This window comes from Microtus pennsylvanicus, chromosome 13 (genome assembly GCF_037038515.1).
Source record: "Microtus pennsylvanicus isolate mMicPen1 chromosome 13, mMicPen1.hap1, whole genome shotgun sequence".
Taxonomy (NCBI): Eukaryota; Metazoa; Chordata; class Mammalia; order Rodentia; family Cricetidae; genus Microtus; species Microtus pennsylvanicus.
The window spans coordinates 70,878,563-70,900,428 of NC_134591.1; the positions used below are offsets into that span (position 1 = coordinate 70,878,563).

Genomic DNA, 21,866 nt, shown 5'->3' on the forward strand with positions numbered 1-21,866 from the left:
AAACACACAAGTTGGTAACAAGACACAATAGCAGTGAAAAGAAAAAAAATGTGGGCTGGAAGAATCTAGAACATACCACACATCTGGTTAAGAGCTGACGGTGTAAGCCACAGGCATTCAAGGGTGGTGTCCGTCCTCTGTGAAGTCTGTGGTGAGGATCAAAGGCCAGGAGCTTGGAAGGCTGGTTAGAGCATGCTTTGAGATGGCGGTGATGGCTCAGGTCTCACTGACCTCTGTAAAGTGTGGTTAATACTTAAGTAGGCACCTGCTGTATGCTGATGCTTGCAGTGGGGGGCAGAAGATGCTTGGAGATTGCAGGAGACACTGACTTTAGGGTGGTAGGTGTGAAGTAATCTGGATGAATTAATGAATGAAGAGTGAATGAATGAACAGATGGATGGATAGGTGCGTTCTCTAAATAGACGCTTCTCCACACTGCAGCAAGGCAACTGGGAGAAATGATGGATAGACACCCCCTCGCCCCCCGTTCTAGGCTCAGCGACATCATGGCAGCCTGTGAGAATGTGGTGCTGGGAGGTGGCTAGTCAGGACTGAGGACAGGCATGCTGGGAGGGTCATTGCTTGCTCTTCCCCCAGCCTAGCTCTCGTCCCTGAATCTCAGTTTGCCAGTGGCCCAGCGGGCTCAAAGACTGCCGGCAGAGGCGGGTGAGAAGCCCTGGATCTGCCTAAAGGGGAACGGGACGACGTCCTATGTTGCCGGAGACTGGAGTAAGGGTGTTGGCATGCATGTATCTTTGCACGCAATGACTGCCAGACCTTTGCAGGTCACAGTCATTCGCATGCGTGAGAATCTGGGACAGGGAAATTTGGGGCACCGAGGGAAGGCAGGCGGGAAGTCAAGCTTGCCTGGCAGACTTGGTGGGAGAGGGCTCCCCAGGAGGGGAAGTGAGCGGATCCAGACCGCCAGCCTCTTTAAGAGGCTGTAGCTCCCGGCTCTGCTGCGGTCCCCGCTGTAGTTTCGTGTGCAGACTGCGTTAATTAGATTACCTGAACCCCGCTAGGCCTGCAGCGCCGCACGCAGGCGAGGGCTTTCCGAGCCGTTGCTGGGCGGAGCCTGAACTGCAGCAAGCCGAATAGCGCCTCGCAGACAAGTGGCGCAGCTTGTGGGTGGGCGGAGTTCAAGGGACTGTGGGCGTGGCCCAGGCTGCAGGGCCTGGGAGTCGAGTCTCAGCGGGTGAAATCGCTGCATTGGGCGGAGGGGGCGTGGCCTATGCCCGCAGAGGGCGGTCCAGGCAAGGGGGCTTGGCCTTCGCCTATAGAAGGAGGGCCAGGAAGGGGCGTGGACTTTGTCTGCAGAGGAAGACCAGGCAGGGGGTGTGGTCTGTGTCTGCAGAGGACGGGCCCAGGGGGCGTGGTCTGTGCCTGCAGAGGGCGGGGCCCGTCGCAGAGGGGGCAGCCGGCCGAGAGTCCTCTACGCGCCGCTGCTGCGGCCGGTCCACAGCAGCTCTGACAGTCGCGGCACAGGCACCAAGCCCCTTGCCAACTCCACGCAGCCACAGCGACCTCCGGCTTGTCCCGCTCTCTCTTCCGGCGCTGCGGAGCTGCATCTGGCGCGCATCTGGCACCACCCCGGCCACGCTGGAGCCCGCGCCCGCCCTGGCCCGGCCACGCCGGGAGCCCGGCCCCGAGCTGGAACCCCATCTGGAACCGCGGGCCCGGGGCCCTGAGCCGCGCAGCCGGCGCATGGTTAACTCGCTGCTGTTCGGGGAGATGGCCTTGGCTTTTGGTTGCCCGCCGGGGGGCGGCGGCTGCGCAGGCGGTGGCGGTGGTGGGGGGGCCGGGCCGGGGCCCTCGCCCGTAACAGCGGCACTGCGGGACGATCTGGGCTCCAACATCCACCTCCTTAAGGGGCTCAACGTGCGCTTCCGCTGCTTCTTGGCCAAGGTGCACGAACTGGAGCGGCGTAACCGGCTCCTGGAAAAGCAGCTGGAGCAGCAGCAGAGTGAGCGCGAGCGGCGGCTCCGCTACAAGACCTTCTCCCGCGAGCAGGCCGTGCAGACCGGGCCCGAACTGCTGCGGCCGTCGGCTGCGGGAGGCGGACAGCCCCTCGGTGCGGCCACCGGCGTCAACGCCAACACGGTGGCCCTGGGCGGCCTGCCCCCCGGCGGCGGCTCTCACCCGCAGCACTACGGCCGCCTGCCCGGGACCATCTGGAGCTACACGCAGGTGCGGCGAACGGGCGGCGGCGGCGTGGAGACAGTGCAGGGCCCCGGCGTGTCGTGGGTGCACCCGGACGGCGTGGGCGTGCAGATTGACACCATCACGCCAGAAATCCGCGCACTCTACAACGTGCTGGCCAAGGTGAAGCGCGAGCGTGACGAGTACAAACGGAGGTGAGTGGATGCGCCCCTCCTCCGCCGCTCTCGGGACCGGGCAGCAGGGCCTGGCAGGTGGGCTGCAGGCTGCCGGGAGGACTCTGTCATCAGAACCCGCTAGAGTAGGGAGCGCGCAGGATACCTGGGCGCCGACCCCCGGGGCCAGGCACATTGTTTCCCAGGGACGTAATAACCAGCGGACTTGTGGTGATCTCATTCTGTCCACATGACAATGCGGTGTGAGGCAGTCTCGTCCCCATATTGCAGATGAGGAAACTGAGGCGAAGAGGTGCTAAGTGACTTGCCCAAGGCGGCTTGGCTAATCCATGGTGAAAGTCAAGTCCAGATTTGATCTATTGATGGGAGTCCTGGCTGGTGTGTCTCCCAGGCTAGGTATTTACCTAGAGATGTTGGTGGTAGATTCCCTTCCCATAGCAGGTGTAAAGAAAAACTCTCGACTAGTACATTGTCATTTTTTTTTGTCCTTGAATTTAATGAGCACATGTGAGAAGATGGTGGATCTGTCCCTAGGGCCCCAAGGTTGGCTGTCTTGTTCCAGGCCTGTAAAGAACCAGAACCTCAGCTTCTAGCCTTAAAAAAAAAGTCATCCTTTTCTTCACATTCTCCCAAGTCTCAAGGTTTATTGAGGTCCCCCAGGGGATAGATACTCATGGATTAGCATATTGGGTGCACTCAGATCATGGGTCCAGCTGGAGGTCAGGGGCAGACTGCCTGCAAGATGGCCAGTGTACTCCTTGAAGTCCAGATTCCCAGGCTGCAATACTGGCACTGCTCTCTGCCTGCAGCCTGGCTAACAATACTGTCTGCTCAGCTTTCTGATACAGGGAGGGAGGGAGAGAGAGAGAGAGAGAGAGAGAGAGAGAGAGAGAGAGAGAGAGAGAGAGACAGAGACACTATGTGTAGGTCTCAGGTCTGCATGGGGGAGGGGCCCTCTGGTCCTAGGCTCCTATCTCAGCCGTGCCTAACTTTGTTTTATTGTCCTGACTCTTAAAGGGAGTGGGGCCATTCCTTCCATTCCTCCAGTCTCCCTGGAAGCTGGGGCTGGGTTTGCTTTCTCACCCTCTGCTGAGGTCTTCTGACTGGGAAGAAGTCCGGGGCTAGCTCCCCATCCCCTGCAGGAGGGATTGTCAGCTACTTGGAGGCTTGTTTACTCATTAGGGAAATGGGAACAGAAAACTCCAGGGTAGAGTGGGGTGAGGCGCCTGTTGGATGGTGTAAAATAATCAAGTCGATGTTCTTACTTGCGATGAGGAAGGTATAGAGACGCCTGGAGTCTCTGCTGCACGTGCAGGGCCTGGCTCGCTGGAGATTGCTTTTCTCTCTGGCCTTGGGAATGCCCTGTGCCATTCACAGGGGGCCACCCTCTGCCCTTGGTGGTCATCCCCATCAGGGCAGGCTAGGGAAGGAGGCAGTTGCCTTGGATGGTAAAACTGGAGGAGGAAGCTTGGGCTGGCCCTCCTGTCTGCCACCCTTGGCAGTGTAGTCATGACACAGGCTTGCGCTACATTTGTTTAATTGTGTGTGTGCTTTTTGGCCCTGGCTACAAAGGTGATGGAAAGACTGTGCCCAGGCTTAGAGATGGGTTGGCATGCAGCAATGAGCTGTTCAGGTTGCACCCAGGGTGTGGGGCGTGATGTCAGCTTCTGGCACTGTCCTGGAATGAGCCGGCCCTGCTGAGACAGGTGGGGTGCGGGCATCTCTCTTCCCGCCTTTCTGGGAGGTTCATGTATACCTTCTTTCTTTTCTTCATTGTCTTATGAACTGGAAAGACATTTCTTCTCTGAAGTTGATTCAAAGCTTTGGATTTTTCCAAAGTGAGTGTTCTGCCTTGCCCAGGCCTCAGTTTCCCTACCTGTAAAAGCAAGGTGGTTGGACAATAGCTGTGCTCTTTTGACATCCTGGGCTTCCTCGATAATACTTTGGGGAAAACTCCTTGGGTAGTTAATAAAATTACAGCAAGAGCCTGTGAGATGGCTCAGCGGGTAAAGGCACTTGCTGTCAAGCCTGACGGCCATAGTTGTACCCCAAAGACCCACATGGTGGACAGAGAGAACCTACTCCAGCAAGTTGTTCTCTGACCTCTACACATTTGCAATGGCACGTATACACACACACACACACACACACACACACACACACACACACACACACATAAATAAATGTAACAAAAAACCAAATGCATCGAGCCGGGCAGTAGCGGCTCACACATTTATGCCCAGCACTCGGGAGGCAGAGGCAGGTGGATCTCTGTGAGTTCAAGACCAGCCTGGTCTACAGAGTGAGTTACAGGACAGCCAGGACTGTTACACAGAGAAACCCTATCTCAAAAAACCTAAGTGGGGGAAAAAGCCCAAGCCAAATACATGAAAATGTTAGTGCAATCAAGAAAGTGTTCTTGCTTTCACATAGATGTCAGTGTGTCTGATTCCATCAGCATGCAATTTTTTGACGATTGATTGATTGATTATGTGTATGAGTGTCTTTCTTGCATGTATATACAGGCAGCCTGTGCATGCCTGGTGCTGGCGAAAGGAGGAATAACTCCCTGGAAGTGGAGTTACGGGCAGTTGTGGGCTGCCATGTGGGTGCTGGGAACTGAATCCATGGTCCTCTACAAGAGCAGTAAGTCCTCTTAGCTGCTGAGCCACCTCTGCAGCCCAGCACACTCACTGTTTAATGTTTAATACTTTAAATTAAAGCCCCTTTCTTTGGAGACTGTCGCCTGCTGGCCAAGCAGGATGCTTACACAGTTTCTGGTGGTACCAGCTTACCTGTGAGTGACAAGATGCTTTTGGTTTTCTGCCGATTGCCCCATCAGGTGCATCCATTGAGCCTAGAACAGGTAATTTATTATATATTCATGTCTACAATATGAATACTTACAATTCTGTTCTCATCTACTGCTGTATTGCAGTTTCTCTTTCTGGAGGAAGGCAGGAAGACAGTTAACTTCAAAAAAGAAAAAAAGGTCTCAGGAGGGAGAGGCAGATGGGTCTCTGTGAGTTCGAGGCCAGTCTGGTCTACAGAGAGGACTCCAGGAGAGCCAGAGGTAGACAGAGAAACTGTTTTGAAAAACCAAAAGTCAAACGCAAAAACAATTGCCCCCCCCAAAAAAAACCCTCTGTACTACGTGACCTGAGAGGAGCTGCCTAGGCTTATCAGTATGAGACTGCCTTTGTGCTGGGGTTAAAACTCCATGACACATCACTTGCCCAGAGTGCAGGGGAATTTGGGTGGCAATAAGTGAATATATCAGAGCTGCTAGTCTTCCTCTAGTACTTTGACTATTAAGAGGTCACAGTCCAGGAGACGAGACCATGGTGCTGGCCTGTTTGGTTTGTAGACTGCCAAAGGCATCAAAGCTTCGTGAGACGTCTGGTGTGGAACCCCAGTGCTGAACACTGGAGAGGTCCTGGCTGGAGAGGGAAGGGCTCCAGGTTCTCTGTCATTGGTCAGGATGGACCTTCCGCTCCAGCCGCTGAATGATAAGCCAGAAGTATTTCCAGCTTTTTAAGCTGCAGGCCTTTGTGGTCCTGTCTCATGATTGGTTTCTCTCCACATGCACCTGTGGTTTTGCTGAGGTGGAACTGGTTCATCTTAAAGCCACCAGTTTAAGTACAGCAGTGATTTTTTTTTTAAAGGAAAATTTAGAGCAGTGTACCCATCTCCAGGGTGTAGTTTTAGAACCCTCGGATCCCCCACTCCCAATTTCTTCCTGTCTGTTTGCAAACAGCTATCGTCTGGAGCAGTCACCAACCTGCCCCGTGTCTACCTGTATGCTTTCTGTGGATGACTCAAAAATGAGATCCCACGATAGGTCGTCTTCTGAATCTGGCTTCTTCACATAGATGGTGTTTTGGGAGTTCTTCCTATTGTACTTGCATATATCTGAACATCCCTCATCATTGCTAAGTCACGTGTACGGATGGGTAGACCCGGTTTGTCTGTCCCTTCATCTTACTTACCAAGCGTTAAGTCACCCTAGTGCTGTGGCGGACATGGTCTACCATCAGCAATACCAGGCTGGTTCTTTGCAAACACCAACCCAAAGCAGAGCTTCTGGCCCCGGCTCCCCACCCCCTCACCCCTTCTCTGGTTTCCCTTCAGCCCAACTTGCTCTTCACCGGGTAGGAAGTGTGGTCACCGAGACTGTATAGATGGCAAAGTTGTAAAGCGTTGATCTGGAAACGAAAACAAACACTTCTTTCTGTCACCACCCAGTGCCACCAAGATCTCTTGTTCTGAGTTTGCAAGTTGGGGGCTTTCCCTGGGAGAATCCTGTCAAATTATCTGAACTTTAAATACATGGGTTTTCTGAATTGGCCTCCAAGACACCTGCACGCCCGTGGGTGACCCCTGGGTCTGCATCATGGCTGATCTTTTTGCTTTCTCAGATGACTTTGTGTTTCTTGTGCCTCCTGTGTTCTGGGCAGATTGTTTCCTGTCTCTGCTGTGGATGACCAGGGTCCATACCATGATTTTTCCCTCTTATTTACTGGAGGAGGAGGCTGGGTTACTTTGTGGCTGTCAAGCAGAAGTTTCGGTAGGTTCCACTGTCTGCATCAGGGAAGTTGTCACGGTTGTTCCAGGAAGTAGCAATGACTGGAAGAGGCGATCCAGCTGCCTGCAGGGCAGGGTGACTTTCTAGTGTCCCCCTTTGTCCTGTAGGCCCAGTGTGACCAAGGACTGACTGGTTTTCTCCCCTCACTGTGGGTAGACAGACAGGGTTTATGTGCTCCTGGCTGGCTTTGTCCTTGGTACCTGGGAGGAGTGGAGGCTGTTGGAGGGTCTGAGGGACCTGTGTTGTCTTTTGTCTTGGATTTCAAGTGGGTGCTTCAGATCCCTGGAGCCCATAGTAAGGTGCCTCATGGGCTCTGGGGACACTGGGAGGTTGAGCCCCTGGAATTTGACACATGCCAACCACAGGCTACTTTTCCATGATTCTAAAAGATAGTCTGTATGGAAACGGGCTTGCTATTGGCAAAAGCAAAAGAAACCACAAATTTAGCTGTGTATTTTTATTTCAGAGGTGGGGAAACTGAGGCCTGGGGAGGCTTGCCATCCACAGGTGGCTCTGGACAACTCTTCTGTCACTTAGTCTCTCATCCTAACTCTGAGGTGATGCCCACATCTGCCTCCAGCCTTCTCAACGGCTTCCTTGCCACCTTCTCATGTGGCCGCTTTCAAAATCTTTTTAAAAAGCGCCTTCCTAGGATAGGAGGGACTTTTGTCACAGCTGTTTCTGACTGTGACCGGAGCGGCTGGGCTGTTAGAATGGAGGGTTCCAAAAAGGGCTGTGCAGTGCAGCTGAGTGTCCCTCCCTTTCCCAGCATGCCCCAGGGAGGTCCTCCAGCAGGTGGGAGCTGGCCCCTGAATGCCCAAGGCCCCAAAGACTGCCTCAGAAGATTGTCCCCAAGCCACTGATACTTTTTTTAATTTTGGAAAATCACAACAATAGGGGTTTTTGATTCTGATTTCTGAGTGAGGTGGCCTGGGATGGTGGGGAAGGGTTCGAATTCTGACTTTGCCATTCGGTATGACCCTGGGCATGTCTCTTGGCCTCTCTGAACTTGCCCCTCTGTACAGAGGGATGCTGGGAAGGAGTAACTTAGTTCTGTGAAGGCCTCCACGCCTTGGGAAGCTCTGAGGATGTCCTGCACTGGAGCCCACACAGTCTGCTCCCTTAATTTATGGGGCTTCTGGGCACAGCCCTGGGCCGCTCAGCAAATCCATTTCAGGACACATTGCCTCTCTCTGTGTCCCGTGGAAGGCGCCAGAGATGGTGCTGGGTTGGAGGGAAGCCGGACTGCTTCTTTGTCCTGCCGAAGGGCAGTCTGGCCATTCGCAGTAGTGATTTGTGCCTCCGGAACTCTCAATGCCCCCACCAGCCCTTTGTCTTAAAGGAATCCACACCCACACCCCCTCCTTCTAGGACCTCAGTTCACTGGAGAACCGGGTTACTGAGTCTCTTGGCCAGTGAGGCACACTCCCTGGGGACAGATTTGGGAGCCCTGAGCTAGAAAGAGGGCGGGGGAGGAAGGTCCCAGAAAAGAAGGGAAACCAGGGGACAGCTGACTCTGAAGATTCCTTCCTTCCCAGAGGAATGCAGGCCAGGCTTTTGCTGCCTGCCCCACCGGATGCACGCCTACCCACCCCCACCCTCGGCCGCTATGCACAGTCCCATGCAGGCGTACACAAACGCGCTCACACATGCATGCAAGCACCTGGTTTCTTCTCTGGCTTTGGGTCTGCAGCTTGACCATGTCCTGTCATGTCGCTGTTGAAGGACACGGAAGGGTAGAGCAGAATCTAGCAGAATCGAGCACGTGTCCTTTGCTGCAACCAGACTCCGTGGCTCTCAGCAGAACTAATCTGAATCCCGCTGGATATCAGATCCTGGAGGGTGGGACTTGGCATTGGGGAGATGAAGCCAGGCTTGCATCCTGTGTAGTTCTGTGTCACAGATGGCTGGAGGCCTGAGATAGGACAACCCTCTCTCCCCCTGTGCTCAGGAGTGAAGGTGTGAAGAGCCCACAGTGTTCCTGAGACTTAAGTTCCTCCCTCCTACCTGATAGCCCCCACACTCTGAACCCAGATTGCCCAGTGTGTGTCTGCTCCCCAATGCACCCGAGCTCTGCTGCTCCCAGCTGCTTTCTTCTGGTGTTCACAGAGTTAGCTCAGCCAGACCGGCCAGAGTCCACACTGAGTAAATATTTGTGCAGCCTGGGAAGATTGCGAGTCTCGCTGCTGTGCGCTTCTAGGCATCCAGGAGACAGGGAGGTCAGATAGCGCAGACTTGGCATCTAGGGGTCTGGTATCCTGGGACGAAGGGTCAACATCTGGAATCAGAAGATCCGGCTTCAGTCTCAAAGCAGCAACTCCATGAGATGGCATGATGCCAGGGCCTCGAACAATAGTGAAAAGCTGTGTGAACCTGGGCTAGCTGCTGAGCCTCTTCCCTTCTCAGTTTTCCCGTCATTAGAATGGGAAGGATGCCCATTGTGGTGCCACACATCTGTCATTCAGGGGGGCTGAGGCAGGGGGATCTCTGAGTTTGAAGCCATTCTGGGCTACATAGTGGGTTCCAGAACAGCCAGGGCTACAATGTAAGCTTGTTTTAAAAAACCAGAATCAATCAGTTGGATTAATAGGAGAAGCTAAGCTCTGTGCCCAGGATATGGGAGGCGCCAGTGGGCTCACATGGCTCCAGGAGGTTATATACCTGAGACAGAGCTCCATGGGAAGAGCTTGTAGGGTGTTGCAGGAGCTGGATTGGACCCTGTGCAGGCAGGAACTCAGCACTGAGTGTCTACTTGGGGACTGGGTAGGAGTTTAGGGGTTGTGCACACTTCTGGGTACACGATCCTAGGAGGTTCAGGGAAGGTCTGGGGCCAGAGGGCTGGTGAGCAATGGCCAGCCATGTCAGGGAAGCACCCTCCCATCCATGTCAGGGGACCGGTGCTTGTTACCTGGATAGGATATGGTTGCTCACAGCCCCTGGTAAGAGAGGAGCTGTCACCCAGCATTAAACCAGCAAAAGCACCTGGTCCTCTAGAGAGCTGTAACCTGGCTGAGTCCTCTAGATGGTGGCGTGGGCTGCCTGAGCCCCGCTGAGTCCAGTCCTTGCACAGGGGTGGTGGGGGCATCACCTTGCCTACCTGGGAATGGGAGAGGTGGGCTTGCCCATACCCGTGAATGCTGGGCTCTCCTTGTGACCTTTCTGGAGCGTCTGGATTAGATGAGGCCCATTTTCTCTCTTACACCTCAGTCTGTCTCTCTATTAGCACTTGGGAGGCTGAGACAGGAGCCTTGCTGAGAGTTTGAGGGCAGTTTGGGCTACAGAGTTCATTAGTGAGTCCATGCCTATCCTGGGATTCATGGTGAGACTGTTTCAAAAGGAAGAGGGATGAGCCAGATGACTTCTCTAGGTGCAGGAACCTCCTCAGGTGTCCTAGGAGCTCTGCTAGTCCCTTGCTTCAGCCCTGCTGTGAACTCAGTCCACCAGGAAGCTGTCAAAGGTTGGCCCAGGTGAGGAGGCAGGAGCTAGCCTGGCCCGGAGCAAGATCTTCTCCAGTGCCTGTCACAATATTGCCATGGCGGGTGGCAGAACAGAAGGCGCAGACTGGGCTGTGGTGACTTCCCACTGTCGCTTTACAGCAGTGATTTCTCAGGTAGCAAATTAGTCACCATGGCTGCAGGCAGCTGAGACTCTGAGCCACCCTACAGGCCATCTAGCCCCCTACTCTTCAGAGAGGACCCTAGTGGGGGGACTCCTGACTGAGTTAGCAGGGCTTATGGTGGGGGCATCACGGCTGGGTGAGCAGGGTTGTCTTGGGTTGCCCTTGAGATGCTTGTTCAGTGTTCTTACCACATGGGCATACAGAAGTACACACCTGCTCATGGCTCCCCGAAAGATCTCAGCCTGCCCATTGCAGCCATTAGCGGGATAGGCACGGGGCCCCTCATTGCACACTGAAGTCAGGCTGACTGTGCAGCCAAAGCTCTCAGGGACGGTTCCTGTTGTCCCTAGAACAATGACTTGAAGGTCATGTTAACAATACAAGCAAGAAGAAGCAGGGAATGTTTTGGTGAGCAGCATGCGAGCTGGGGACCCCCTAACATGTTGCTTCTGGTCAGCACTGTGAACTTTGCCTGGGCATCAAGAACTGGTCACCGTCTTCTCTTGTCTCGTGCTGGGGATTGTGAGCCTGGTGAATGTGATTGAGAAGTCAGCCTCATGGCTGCCACTGAGTGTGCGCAACGTGCTTCACCTGAGAACCAGGGAGCAGACAGCCTCTGCTTCTGGAGCTCGGAGTCAGGTAGACAGACGTGTCATGGCGTGTGGTGGTGTCCTAGGACACCACCATGTACCAAGTGCCTGTCAAACAATGCCCATGCATAGGAACCCGATAAATACGTCGTAGTTAATCTCATAAACAAATATTTATACAGCGTTGCCAGGCTCCATTCAGAGAGGGTCCTACACATCTAATTCACAGACCCTCACTTTAACCCTGCAAGGTGGGTACCATCCTCAGCCATTTTTGAGATGCCGAAACTGAGTCATTGAGGGAACTGGACTAGGTGAGCTATAACCCTCCAGATCCAACTTGTATCCCTCGCTGTGCTCAGAGAAGGGAGCCCACAGCAAGGTGCTCTCCTGATCTAAGCCTCAGCTGTCCCTTCTGTGAATAGGTGAGCATCCGCTCTCAGGAGGCTGTGTGTGAAGAGCTGCGGATGCACCTTGTGAAAATGGTGGGTCCCACACAGGGCCTCTGATGTCTTATCTCCAAGCTCCGAGACACACTGCTTGCCCCTGCTCGCCATCATGCCTCCCCTGGACCCTGAGACCAGCTGGCACAGACTGTTGGGTAAAAAGCTGCTGAAGGAGGCTGAACCCCTCTGGAGAGTGAGAGCTTGCCCGTGCTCGCACTGCCTGCTGGCCGTGAGACCTCGGGAGAGTCTTTGCCTCTCAGAATCTCCTTTTCTTTACCTGGGAAATGTGGCTGGTCACAAACACAGGGTGAACTTCACGAGGAGCCATGAGATGATGGCGCCAAGCCTTCAGGCCCTCACAGCTGCTCTGGATCCTCAGTGGACACTGGGGCTGGAGAGAAGGCCAGGTGGGCCCAGCGTGGCAGTACGCATTGTTCCTCTGAGTGGCTCTGATTGGCAGGACTGAACCACCCGAGAAACATGTCTCTGTGTTTACTGTGTGTGCTCTGACTTTGAATGCGCAGGTTTGCCGAGGCTCCTGAGTGGACACATGGCCTTCCATCCTCTTCACTGCTCATTTTTTTTATTTTTTTTTATTTTTTTTATTGAGAAAAGGAGAAAAAAAAAACAAGTTTCCACCTCCTCCCAGCCTCCCATTTCCCTCCCCCTCCTCCCACCCTTATCCCCCTCCCCCCACTCCTTTCCCCCTCCCTCTCCAGTCCAAAGAGCAGTCAGGGTTTTCTGCCCTGTGGTAAGTCCTAGGTCCTCCCCCCTCCGTCCATATCTAGGAAGGTGAACATCCAAACTGGCTAGGCTCCCACAAAGCCAGCACATTAAGTAGGATCAAAACCCCGTGCCATTGTCCTTTGCGTCTCATCAGCCCTCATTGTTCGCCATGTTCAGAGAGTCCAGTTTTATCCCATGCTTTTTCAGTCACAGTCCAGCTGGCCTTGGTGAGCTCCCAGTAGATCAGCTCCACTGTCTCAGTGGGTGGGTGCACCCCTCGTGGTCCCGACTTCTTTGCTCATGTTCTCCCTCCTTCTGCTCCTCATTGAGACCTTGGGAGCTCAGTCCAGTGCTCCAGTGTGGGTCTCTGTCTCTTCACTGGTCATTTTTATTATTCAGTTTATTCAAGGCAGTTCTATTGGCTGCCCTAAGGAAGATAAAAAGCTGCTGGTCTAAGCGGACCTTGTGAAATCCCCTGTCGTTCAGGCTCCCCTCTAAGCAGGGACAGCACAGCTTCCCAGGGCCTACTGGGAATCCCCTGTCTGCCCTGGCCCACTGTGACACTGGGCCAAAGGCCATCCTGTCAGAGTCAGGGCCAAAGTGGAAGTTTTTCAAAGTCAAGAGCAAAAGGTCCTGGAACTCTGCCTTGGGCACTGGTGAGGCCCTGGGGTGCCTCCGGATCCAGGATCTCAGGAGTCACCCCAGCACAGTGTGGGGCCAGACAAGGAAGGTTCCCTGGAGGGGGCAGCACTTGAGTTACATTTCGAAGGGGCAGGGTGAGAAACCGCAGAGGAAGGGGGCTCTCACGGAGGAGAGTAGCACAGGCTGAGGCCTGGGAGGGAGGCTGCTGCCAGGGCCACACACTGGGGCTGCTCTTGGCCCAGTCTTCAGCGCTCTTCTCGGTTTCAGTCCCTCTCGTGGTCTGCTGTGCTCTTGGTTTCCAGGTCCCCATTCTCATCTTCTTGACGGCTCTTTCCAGTTCCAGTTCTGGTTATCCATTCTTCATGGGTTGTGTTCCTGCCCCTGTCTGAGGTGTTGCTGGGTGAGGATGGATTTTGTTCTGTACTCCTTAACTGGATGGCAGGCCTGAGAGGCAGCTCTTGCTGCTGAGGCTTGGGGAAGGAGTGTGTGTGTGTGTGTGTGTGTGAGTTTGTGAGAATGTCTGTGCGTGTGCATGCATGTGTGCCGCTCATGTGTCCAGAGCCTCTGTGTGTACCCTGAGCCCTTAAGGTTAACCTACTCCTCCTGGACTCCTTTGCAGTGGGCTGCGGTGTTTATATAGTGGTAGGTAGAGGACTTTGGCTGTCATCCTAGAGGTCATTGCTGACCTCGGGGGCCTAAGCTCGTATGCCGTGGAAGTAGGGACCACTTTACCTCTTATGATGCTTGTGTCTATTCCCATAGTCCACCCGGCTCCCAGCACTCTTCATGGACTTGTTACTTACCTCTTCCTTCCAGCAAAATCCTTTCCCTGACATCCCCAGATGGATACCTGCTGTCTCTCTATTCTATTTATTTTTGGGGGGGGTTCTCATGTAGCCCATGGTGGTGTCCAACTCTATGTAGCTGATCTCCTGCTGTCACCTCTCAGGAGTTCAAGGTCGGTCATCGTCAGCTACATAGAGTTGGACACCACCATGGGCTACATGAGACCCCAACTTAACATATACCATCACACCTGGTTTATATGGTGCTGGGGATCGAACCCAGGGCCTCATGCATGTTGGGCAAGTCCTCTACCAACTGAGCTATATCGCTAGTGGGCTGGGGCGCCTGCTGTCTTTTAAGAAAGAGCAGAGAGTTGTCTCTCAGTGTTTGATCTTTGCCCCACTCTGTCCCTATGGAGCAGCTACCTTGAGGCCACACAGGGAGGGGCTGGACCCAGGATCCCAGTGAAGCTCTTTGAGTTAAGGTCCCTGGGGAAGCTAATGTAAGGCTTGAAGGTGGAGTTTGGAAAATACATTGATGAGGATGAGTGGAGGATCAAGGATGCGGAGGGGAGAAGCGGCCTCCCTGGGCCCTTGAGCAGATTCTAGGTTGATGGTACTGCAGGTGGGGTTTTCCCTCTCAACCTGCAGAACATATGGGCGGTCACCCACAGGGCTCATTGGCTTATTCCCTGTCCTGATCTGTCTGTCACACGCATATAGTGGCGTTGTTTTTCTGTGCCTCCGGTTCCTCTTGAGTGAAGTGAGGTGGAGAGATTGACAGGGCCCTGGGCCTGAGTGCTGGACCTCTCCCCTTTCCTCTAAGATACACACCAGAATTGTAGCTTGCGATGTTGATGGAACTTCCTGATCCTACAAAACCGTGTCTTCAGAGACCGTCCCCCTTTCTCTGCCTGGAGGTGCATGTCTGGTGGGAGGTGCTTTTGTGTTTGTAGACTCTTCCTGTGAGCATCTTGCTGTTCTTGGCAGTGGGGCTACACCCGTCTTTAAAGACAACATACCAGGACTTAAATCTGACCGGGGGCAGCGGGGATCTGAGATCTGCAGGTTGTGACCGGCAGAGGCCACATTCACCTAGCGCCAAGTTCAAGGCCTTCCAAGCTGCAGGTGTTTCCTTCCTGAGCCTTCATGCATGATTAAACTGTGGGGACTTAGAGATACTGCTCTGGTCCATCTTCTTTGGGGTCACCTTTGGCCTATGAGTTAGCCTTTCATGAAGGGTGAGAACTCCGACTTAGGTTCACGTCACTGGGTTCACATCACCGCTCCTCACCCTGGCAGCCTCTGTCTTTCTGCCTGCTGAAGTGGGAACGACCCCCTTAGACATAGGTTGTCACAGGGTTCTGTGGCAGAGTATATGCCACATGCCAAGCAGTGCTGGCCCTTAGCAACACTCTGTCCTTGGCCTCTCCAGCCCCCACCCCCACACAGTGGGAACTGGCCCATTTCCTCATGCTGCCAAGGCAGACTAGCCTTTTGTGTTCTGATATTTTCTCTCCTCAGCACCCCAGCAGGGAGAAGAGGAGTCATGTCCTCTCTTCTCTCTAGCACTCTGTTCGTAGGGTGATCAGGAGAGGGCATGGCGTGGGCATTCAGGGCACAGACCATGGCTGCCAGGTGGCAGGAATGGGGGAGTATCGCTGTCCCTGCCTCCCTGGGGATCTTGGAATGTCATGTCCCCTTCATTCTGTGGTTGTAGAAGCAGCCCTGTTGGCTTGAGGGCTGGCTTTGAGGGGAGGTGAGCTGTTTACTCAGAGGGCTCTCCATTTTCAGCTCACTCTACCAGGCTGAAAAATGGGCTCACGTTCCTTCCCCTCTCTCCTGGGTTTGAGAAGCAGAAATCTGATTACACGGTTCCATCTGGGCTCCTGGGGGACAGGCAGGCGGCCTCCTGGAACCTCAAGGAAGGCCTTTCCCAGGCCTGGGCAAAAGGGTGACATTGAAGATCAGCTCGGTGTTGTTTTCCAGCGCTGACGTCAGGGCTATGGTTTAGAGTTTCTCCCCAGACAAAGGCTGCTTTGTATCTCTGGGTGAACTGAATCCAGGAATCTCACTCCAGGTAGGAGGCCAGGTAGAGGAGAGGCAGGGCTGGTCAGCGAAGCCCTCAGAGGCCTGCCTGTTCTCAGATCCATCACTCCATTTCCTCATCTTCCCAGGAGCGGCCATGTGCCCCTTCAGATGCCCGCTCTTTATCATCACCATGCTCCTAGGAGGTAGCTGGGCTCTCGCCTATTGCACAGATGCAAAAACTGAGTCTTGGAAACGAAACAACTGAGTACTTGTCTCAGCCAGAGAATAGCAGAGCTGGCAGTGGGCGCGTGGACTTGAGTATCTTTAGCTTCAAGGATTACCTCAGGCTCAACTCCCATCAAACCGCGTCTCACCTCCAGCTTTGGCAGAGTGTCTAAAAAGTCGGGGAGCCCGGGAGAAGAGTAGTGCAGGCAGCATTCAGCAAGCACAGATCTGACTTTCCTTTCCGAGGTTCTCAATTGGAGTGCGTGTGTGTGTACTCACGTGTGTACATGTCAGAGAAGGGGATTGGTCACCAGTGGGTCTGCAGTCACTAGAAATGATTCCAGGGAGGCCTTGTGGACAGGTGTAAGTAGTCGTCCCAGGGGACATGTAGGATCTTCTGCTCCTCTTTTTCAGGATCCATCCATCCACTCATCTTTCCACCTTTCTGTCTGTTCATCCATCTATCCATGCAATCACCCACTATCCATCCATCATCCACCCACCCATCCATCATCCACCCACCCATCCATCATCCACCCGTCCATCCATCCATCCATCCATCCATCCATCCATCATCCATCCACCCATCCATCATCCACCCACCCATCCATCATCCATCCATCCATCAATTCACCCACCCATCCATCATCCATCCACCCATCCATCCATCATCCATCATCTGTCTGTCCATCCATCCATCATCCATCATCTGTCTGTCCATCCATCCATCCGTCCCTCCATCATCCATTCATCAATCCATGCACTCACCCATCCATCATCTACCTACCACCCTCTGTCTGTCCATCCATTTATCCATCCATCCATCCATCTTCCACTCACCCGTCCTCCTTCCCTCCCTCCCACTCTCCTGACCCCCTCCTTCCCTCCCTTCTTCTGGATTCCTGTGCTTGTTCTTTGACTTGAGCTTTGAGGACAACTCTGTGTAGACTGGGGGCCTTTCCAATGTCTGTCAAGTCAGAGCAAGAAGAAACCTTGCAGGTTGTTGGGATCCCCATCTCTCCTTTTCCCAGGGAGGGGTCAGTGACTATACAGCTTGCCCAGTAAGTTCATGGCAGAGTCAGCATTCAAGCCAGTCTCCCTTTCTGCTGGGGTGACGGGCATCTTAATTGGCAGCTGCCTTAACTTGCCCCATTCCTTTGATGTTTGGCCTCTGTTTTGAGACACATCTAGAGACACCAGAATACAGCCCCTGGGCTGGAGCCCCCCCCCCCATTAGTTTATCAGCTCCAAGATGTCTTCCTAAACCTGAACTTCCAGTTAGTGGCGCTCCTGAGGGCCATCTTTTCCTTGCTGGATCAGTTTGGGGAATCAAGGGGTCATTTGATCCTTTTACCCAGAGGCTAGAGACACTGACAAGCCTGCTCACAGTTCACACTCAAACATGGATGGACCTACTGATGCTTTCCAACAGCCTCTCCTGCTGGGAAGTGCTTCCTGCCTATCTCTAGACGTGGTCCCGAATGCTTCTATCCTTTCCCTTGGTCATTTGAGCATCACTGCCTGTGTGGTACATGAAATGGGCAGCTCCTGCTCCTCTCACCCCCCCCCCCCACTCTTCCCTGCTGTTCCGAAGGCCTGCATTGACTCAGACACAAGTTAGGACGTGCTGTGTCGGATGATCTGCCTGGGCTTCAGGGTCCTGCTGGGTCCTGGGAGGGAGGCACACTTCTTCTCCTGGATGCAGGGATGGCTCTGAGATAGAACTGGCATATCGGCCTGGTCCAGGCCCACGCTTGTTGGCGTGGAAACTGAGGTCCAGAGAGGTTGAGCCACGTGGCTATGGCTGCTCAGCCAAACCCAGCAGAGTTCGATGCACGCATTCACTGGTGGCCGTGTTTCTGTTTAGACAGAACCTGGTGTTCCCTGCTTGGGGGTGGTGGCTGGGGGATGGAGTGGTCTGTTCTGAACTGGTATCCCAGAAAGGAAGACGCCAGTGTCTTAGCTCCACAGGTGCCTCCACAGATCCCTGATACTCCAGGACTACCCTCACCTCCTTTGTGTGTCGAGAGGGCCAAGGTTCCACCCTAGACCCTTAGTGGGTCAGGGGATGTGTCCTTGTGTCTGGGCAGGAAAGGGTTAAGCAGTTTTGCTTCCTAGGCCTAGGTTTCCAGCTGGTGTCCTGGCCCCTCAGGCCAGCCAGGCCATCTGGCAGACAGATGCCGTACTGTGTCCCATCTGTCCCAAGGCAAAGTCACCAGGAGAAGACCTGACTGCTGCCTTTGTGAACCTGTGGGCGAGTTGACTCCCCACTGTCTGTCCCTGTGAGTCTAGGCCTCTTGGGAAGGACTCATAGCCAGCAGGCTGGCCTCTGGCCACTCTCCCTGATGCCCGGGTTAGCTGCTGTGTGGTGTCCCCAAGGTGAGAGTCTGAGTTTCCTGTAAAGATGGGTCCAGAGAGGTACAGGGACAGGCCAGGGTCACACAGTGAGTCATGTAGACAAGGTGGGACATGCACCCCTGCTAGGCTCCTACTCAAAAGCTTATTCATCTATTGAGCAACCCTTGAGGGCTTACTATATACCTGATAACTGGAACTCAGGGTACCGGACAGTGCCCTGGTCCCAGAGTCGGGGAGCAGGAACTATGAGGAAGGACTCCTTGCACCCTGGCACACACCCAGGGCCTGGACTCAGTGACAGTTCTCCCAGAAGCCATCAGCTGTCCCTGACCACATCCTCACAAGCCAGTGTTATTACCCCCTTATTACAGATAGGGAAACAGGCTCAGAGAAATGAATTCCCTGTTGCTCGCTCACTGGCTGGGGGTTGACGAGTTGGGTCAGTCTTGCTGGTTTGTCTAATGTCAAAGCTTTTGGCGTAGAGATAGGGAACAAATACACACGGTCTCATCCCTGCCACAACACGGAATCCTTGTTTTTCTGTATCAGAACTTTCCCCTTTAGACACTTGGCTGACTCCAAAAGAGGGGCTGGGGGGAGGGGTCACGAAGCTGGAGGAGCCTCAGAGCAACTCTCAAGTGGAGCTAGCTCAATCAATGAAATACTTGCCTTTTGAGTATAGGGAGGTGAGTTCAAGCCCTGAACCCATATACAAATGCTGAACAGGGTGCCATGTGCTTGTAATTCCAGAGCTAGGGAAGAGGAGAGACAAGGGGATTCTTGGGCCTTGCTAGCCAGCCAGCCTACCCTAAATGGTCCACTCTGGATTCAGTGAGAGAGGCTGTCGCCCAAGATAAAGACAAAATAAAAGAAAAAGAGGCGAACAGTATCTAGAGAATGACATCTGGCTTCCACATGTGTGCACACATGTGCATGTATTCCTACATGTGGACATATACATACTCTTATAAACATATACATATATGTATGCACACACATACACACATGTGCACAGTGGGGTTGGTATCCTTGCTGGCCAGCCCTGGACAGCACTTGGGGGACTCTGTGTGCTGTGATGGGAGTCGCACAGGGCCACACAGGCCTGGCAGTCCAAAGTGGAGCCCTTCGCCCTCTAGATTTGAAATTATAGTTAGTGAGTAACCTGATGGTGGTTGCTGATCTTGGGGAAGCTGAGGCACACACTCTCTCTTCTGGTAAATCACCTGGCCCAAGAAAACCAGTCTGGGCTTTGATCCAGCCTTAGTTCTGTCACAGGGCAGACAGAAGCAGGGAAGTCTGCTGGCCACGGGCATGTGCCTCGGAGGAATCAGGAGTCCAGCCCTGCCTCTGCTCTGGGACGTGACCTCTGGCCGTCATCTTCTCAGCTTCAGAGTGAACACAGTGGTAATTCTGCCTCATAAGTGCCCATGAGGCCTCAGTGAGCCGCTAGTACCTCTGCGTGCTCTCACAAGTCACAGTGTGAACCAGTGTGATTGTGTGATCCTGTGAGCCTCAGTTTCCCCACCAGCCAGATGATGCTGTCCCAGGGATGTGGCAGAACATTCTCTGGGATTCTGCTTCAATTCATCCCCTCCGTCCTCAGGGGACTGACTGTGGCAAGGAGACCCGAGTCTCATAGAAAAATGGCAGTGACCCTGTGTGATTGGGGTGGGGTGCCCTTTACCTACTTCTCTCTTCTCCCTGGTTCACACTGAAGTGAGTGCCAGGGTTGCCATGGCAACCTAAGTTTGCTGCTAAGAAACAAAGTCTCCTCCATTGAGCCATGTTGAGTCACTCAACCCCACTCCTGGTTTGGGCTAACCCCATCTAATTACCCGTCCCAACACAGCCTGGAGCCTGCCTCTTCCAAGCCAATTAGGGTGATGATGGGAAAGGCACACGCAGACACTCCCTGCTGCAATCCCTCTGTGGTTGCATCAACCCCATGGGTAATTGGCGGGTCTCTCTCACTCTCCCGCCTTCCTCCTGGAGAAGGCTCAGAAATGTCTTCCTCTTGTCGGTGACACGGCCCAAAGCACACCTAGCCTGGCATAGCCTCCCTACCTCTGAGCTTCCCCTCGACACCGTGTCCCCTCTGACACTATGGCATCCTGTATTCCAGGCTTTTTTCCTGACCCTCCCAGAAAGCCACTTTGTGCTTGGTCATTCTCATTTAATCCAGGCGGGGTCTCTCCCACTTGATAGATCAGGAGACTGAGGCCTGGGCAGGTGGCCTGACTCATGGCTGCCGAGCCTGGAGCAAGCCTCGGATGATGCTAAACTCAGGACCTGAGGTAGTGACATAGCTCACTCGAGCCTCTGCCCCACACTGGCGCACACTCACCTGTGGCTACTCAGTCACTGGCAATAAACAGCGGAGAGACCCAGGGTGCTCATTAGCTTCCAGAATAGCCTGGGGAGCTGCTTTTCTCCAGGCTGTAAACAGATCCCTGGGTGGTGTCCTCACCCTGCTGGACACATCCTTGGAATCTCCTGCTTCTGGGCCTGGGTATCTAGAGACTTGGTGCCCAGACCCTCTGCTGGCTTCTGACACTGGGGGGAGGGAGGGGAAAAGTCACCAAGGGCTTAGCCAGGCCCAGGCACCAGAGGCAGCATCCTGCAGAGAGACAGCTATGGCCCCAGCCTTTCCAGAGCTGAGTAGGCTTGGGCTTCAAGGCGGACAGGAGAGAACCACAGAGCTGTCCTGGACTGTGGAGATTGGAACAACTGATGGGAGGTCACGCCCTTAGCCACAGGCAATCAGAACCTTGGGCTGGACCTCTCAGGAATAGGCCTAGAAGCCATAGCTCATAGGCCTTTTGTAGCAGGTGATCACTCATGGGATTGCTGTGTGTCAGGCCCTAGACTGGACACCGAATTGCAGCTATGACCATCAGATAGGCCTGATAGTGTAAATGCTGAATTATCTGAGACATGCAGGGGACAGAAGTCCTCTGGCCCCAGTGACTCAAAACCATGTCAAAAGGGGGTTTGACCCTGATCTAGGAGGCAGATGAAGTTCTCTAGAGGAGGTGGTATAGAAACTGAGTCCTGAGTTGGTATCAGATAAAAAGAAAGAGAAATAACAGGGTATATATATATGTGGAACCTTCTAGACAGAAGCCAATTCATATGTAAAGGCCAAAGGTGAGTGGGGTCAGGGATGATGGGATAGCAGAAACTGGGGACAGATCTGAGATCTCAATTTTTCTCAGCTCCCTGGGCAACTGGGAGCCTGAGGTGTGGAGTTGGCCTGCCAAGTGACCTCACTCAGCTACTTTGACCCACAAGCAAGAAGCCTTGTCACACGCAGCATTTTGGAGGATTACAAAGGCCTTTTCCGAGGTTTCCCTTGGCCATAGTAACTACTGCGGAGCTAACGGGGCCAGTGTGTGAATGTGAGTGTCCAGACATGTTCTGTACAGTGCGACCTTGATCTACCAGGACACGGGAATGGCATTGGGGGACCCTTAGTGCATGGTGCCGCACCCACTATCCCATCTGGTAAGACGAGCTGGTGGAGACG

The 21,866-nt window shown here is 53.9% G+C and overlaps 1 protein-coding gene and 1 long non-coding RNA gene across 3 annotated transcripts in view; one reads left to right on the plus strand and one right to left on the minus strand.

Annotated features, from left to right (window-relative positions):
• The first annotated feature begins 1,288 nt into the window (after positions 1–1,288).
• Positions 1,289–21,866, plus strand: part of Iffo2 (intermediate filament family orphan 2) — a 46,075-nt gene continuing 25,497 nt past the window's right edge. The window contains exon 1 of one of the 2 annotated variants that reach the window (XM_075945121.1): positions 1,289–2,354. In XM_075945121.1, coding sequence (XP_075801236.1) covers positions 1,705–2,354 — 650 coding nt within the window. In that variant the 5' untranslated portion in view covers positions 1,289–1,704. The remainder of the gene's footprint in view (positions 2,355–21,866) is intronic. The other variant, XM_075945120.1, reaches the window with a different exon arrangement.
• LOC142833808 (uncharacterized) lies at positions 2,844–8,983 on the minus strand. The gene is made up of 3 exons (XR_012907448.1): positions 8,582–8,983; positions 5,129–5,190; positions 2,844–4,209 (listed from the first exon to the last, which is right to left on the minus strand). It is a non-coding gene; the product is annotated as an uncharacterized LOC142833808 (long non-coding RNA).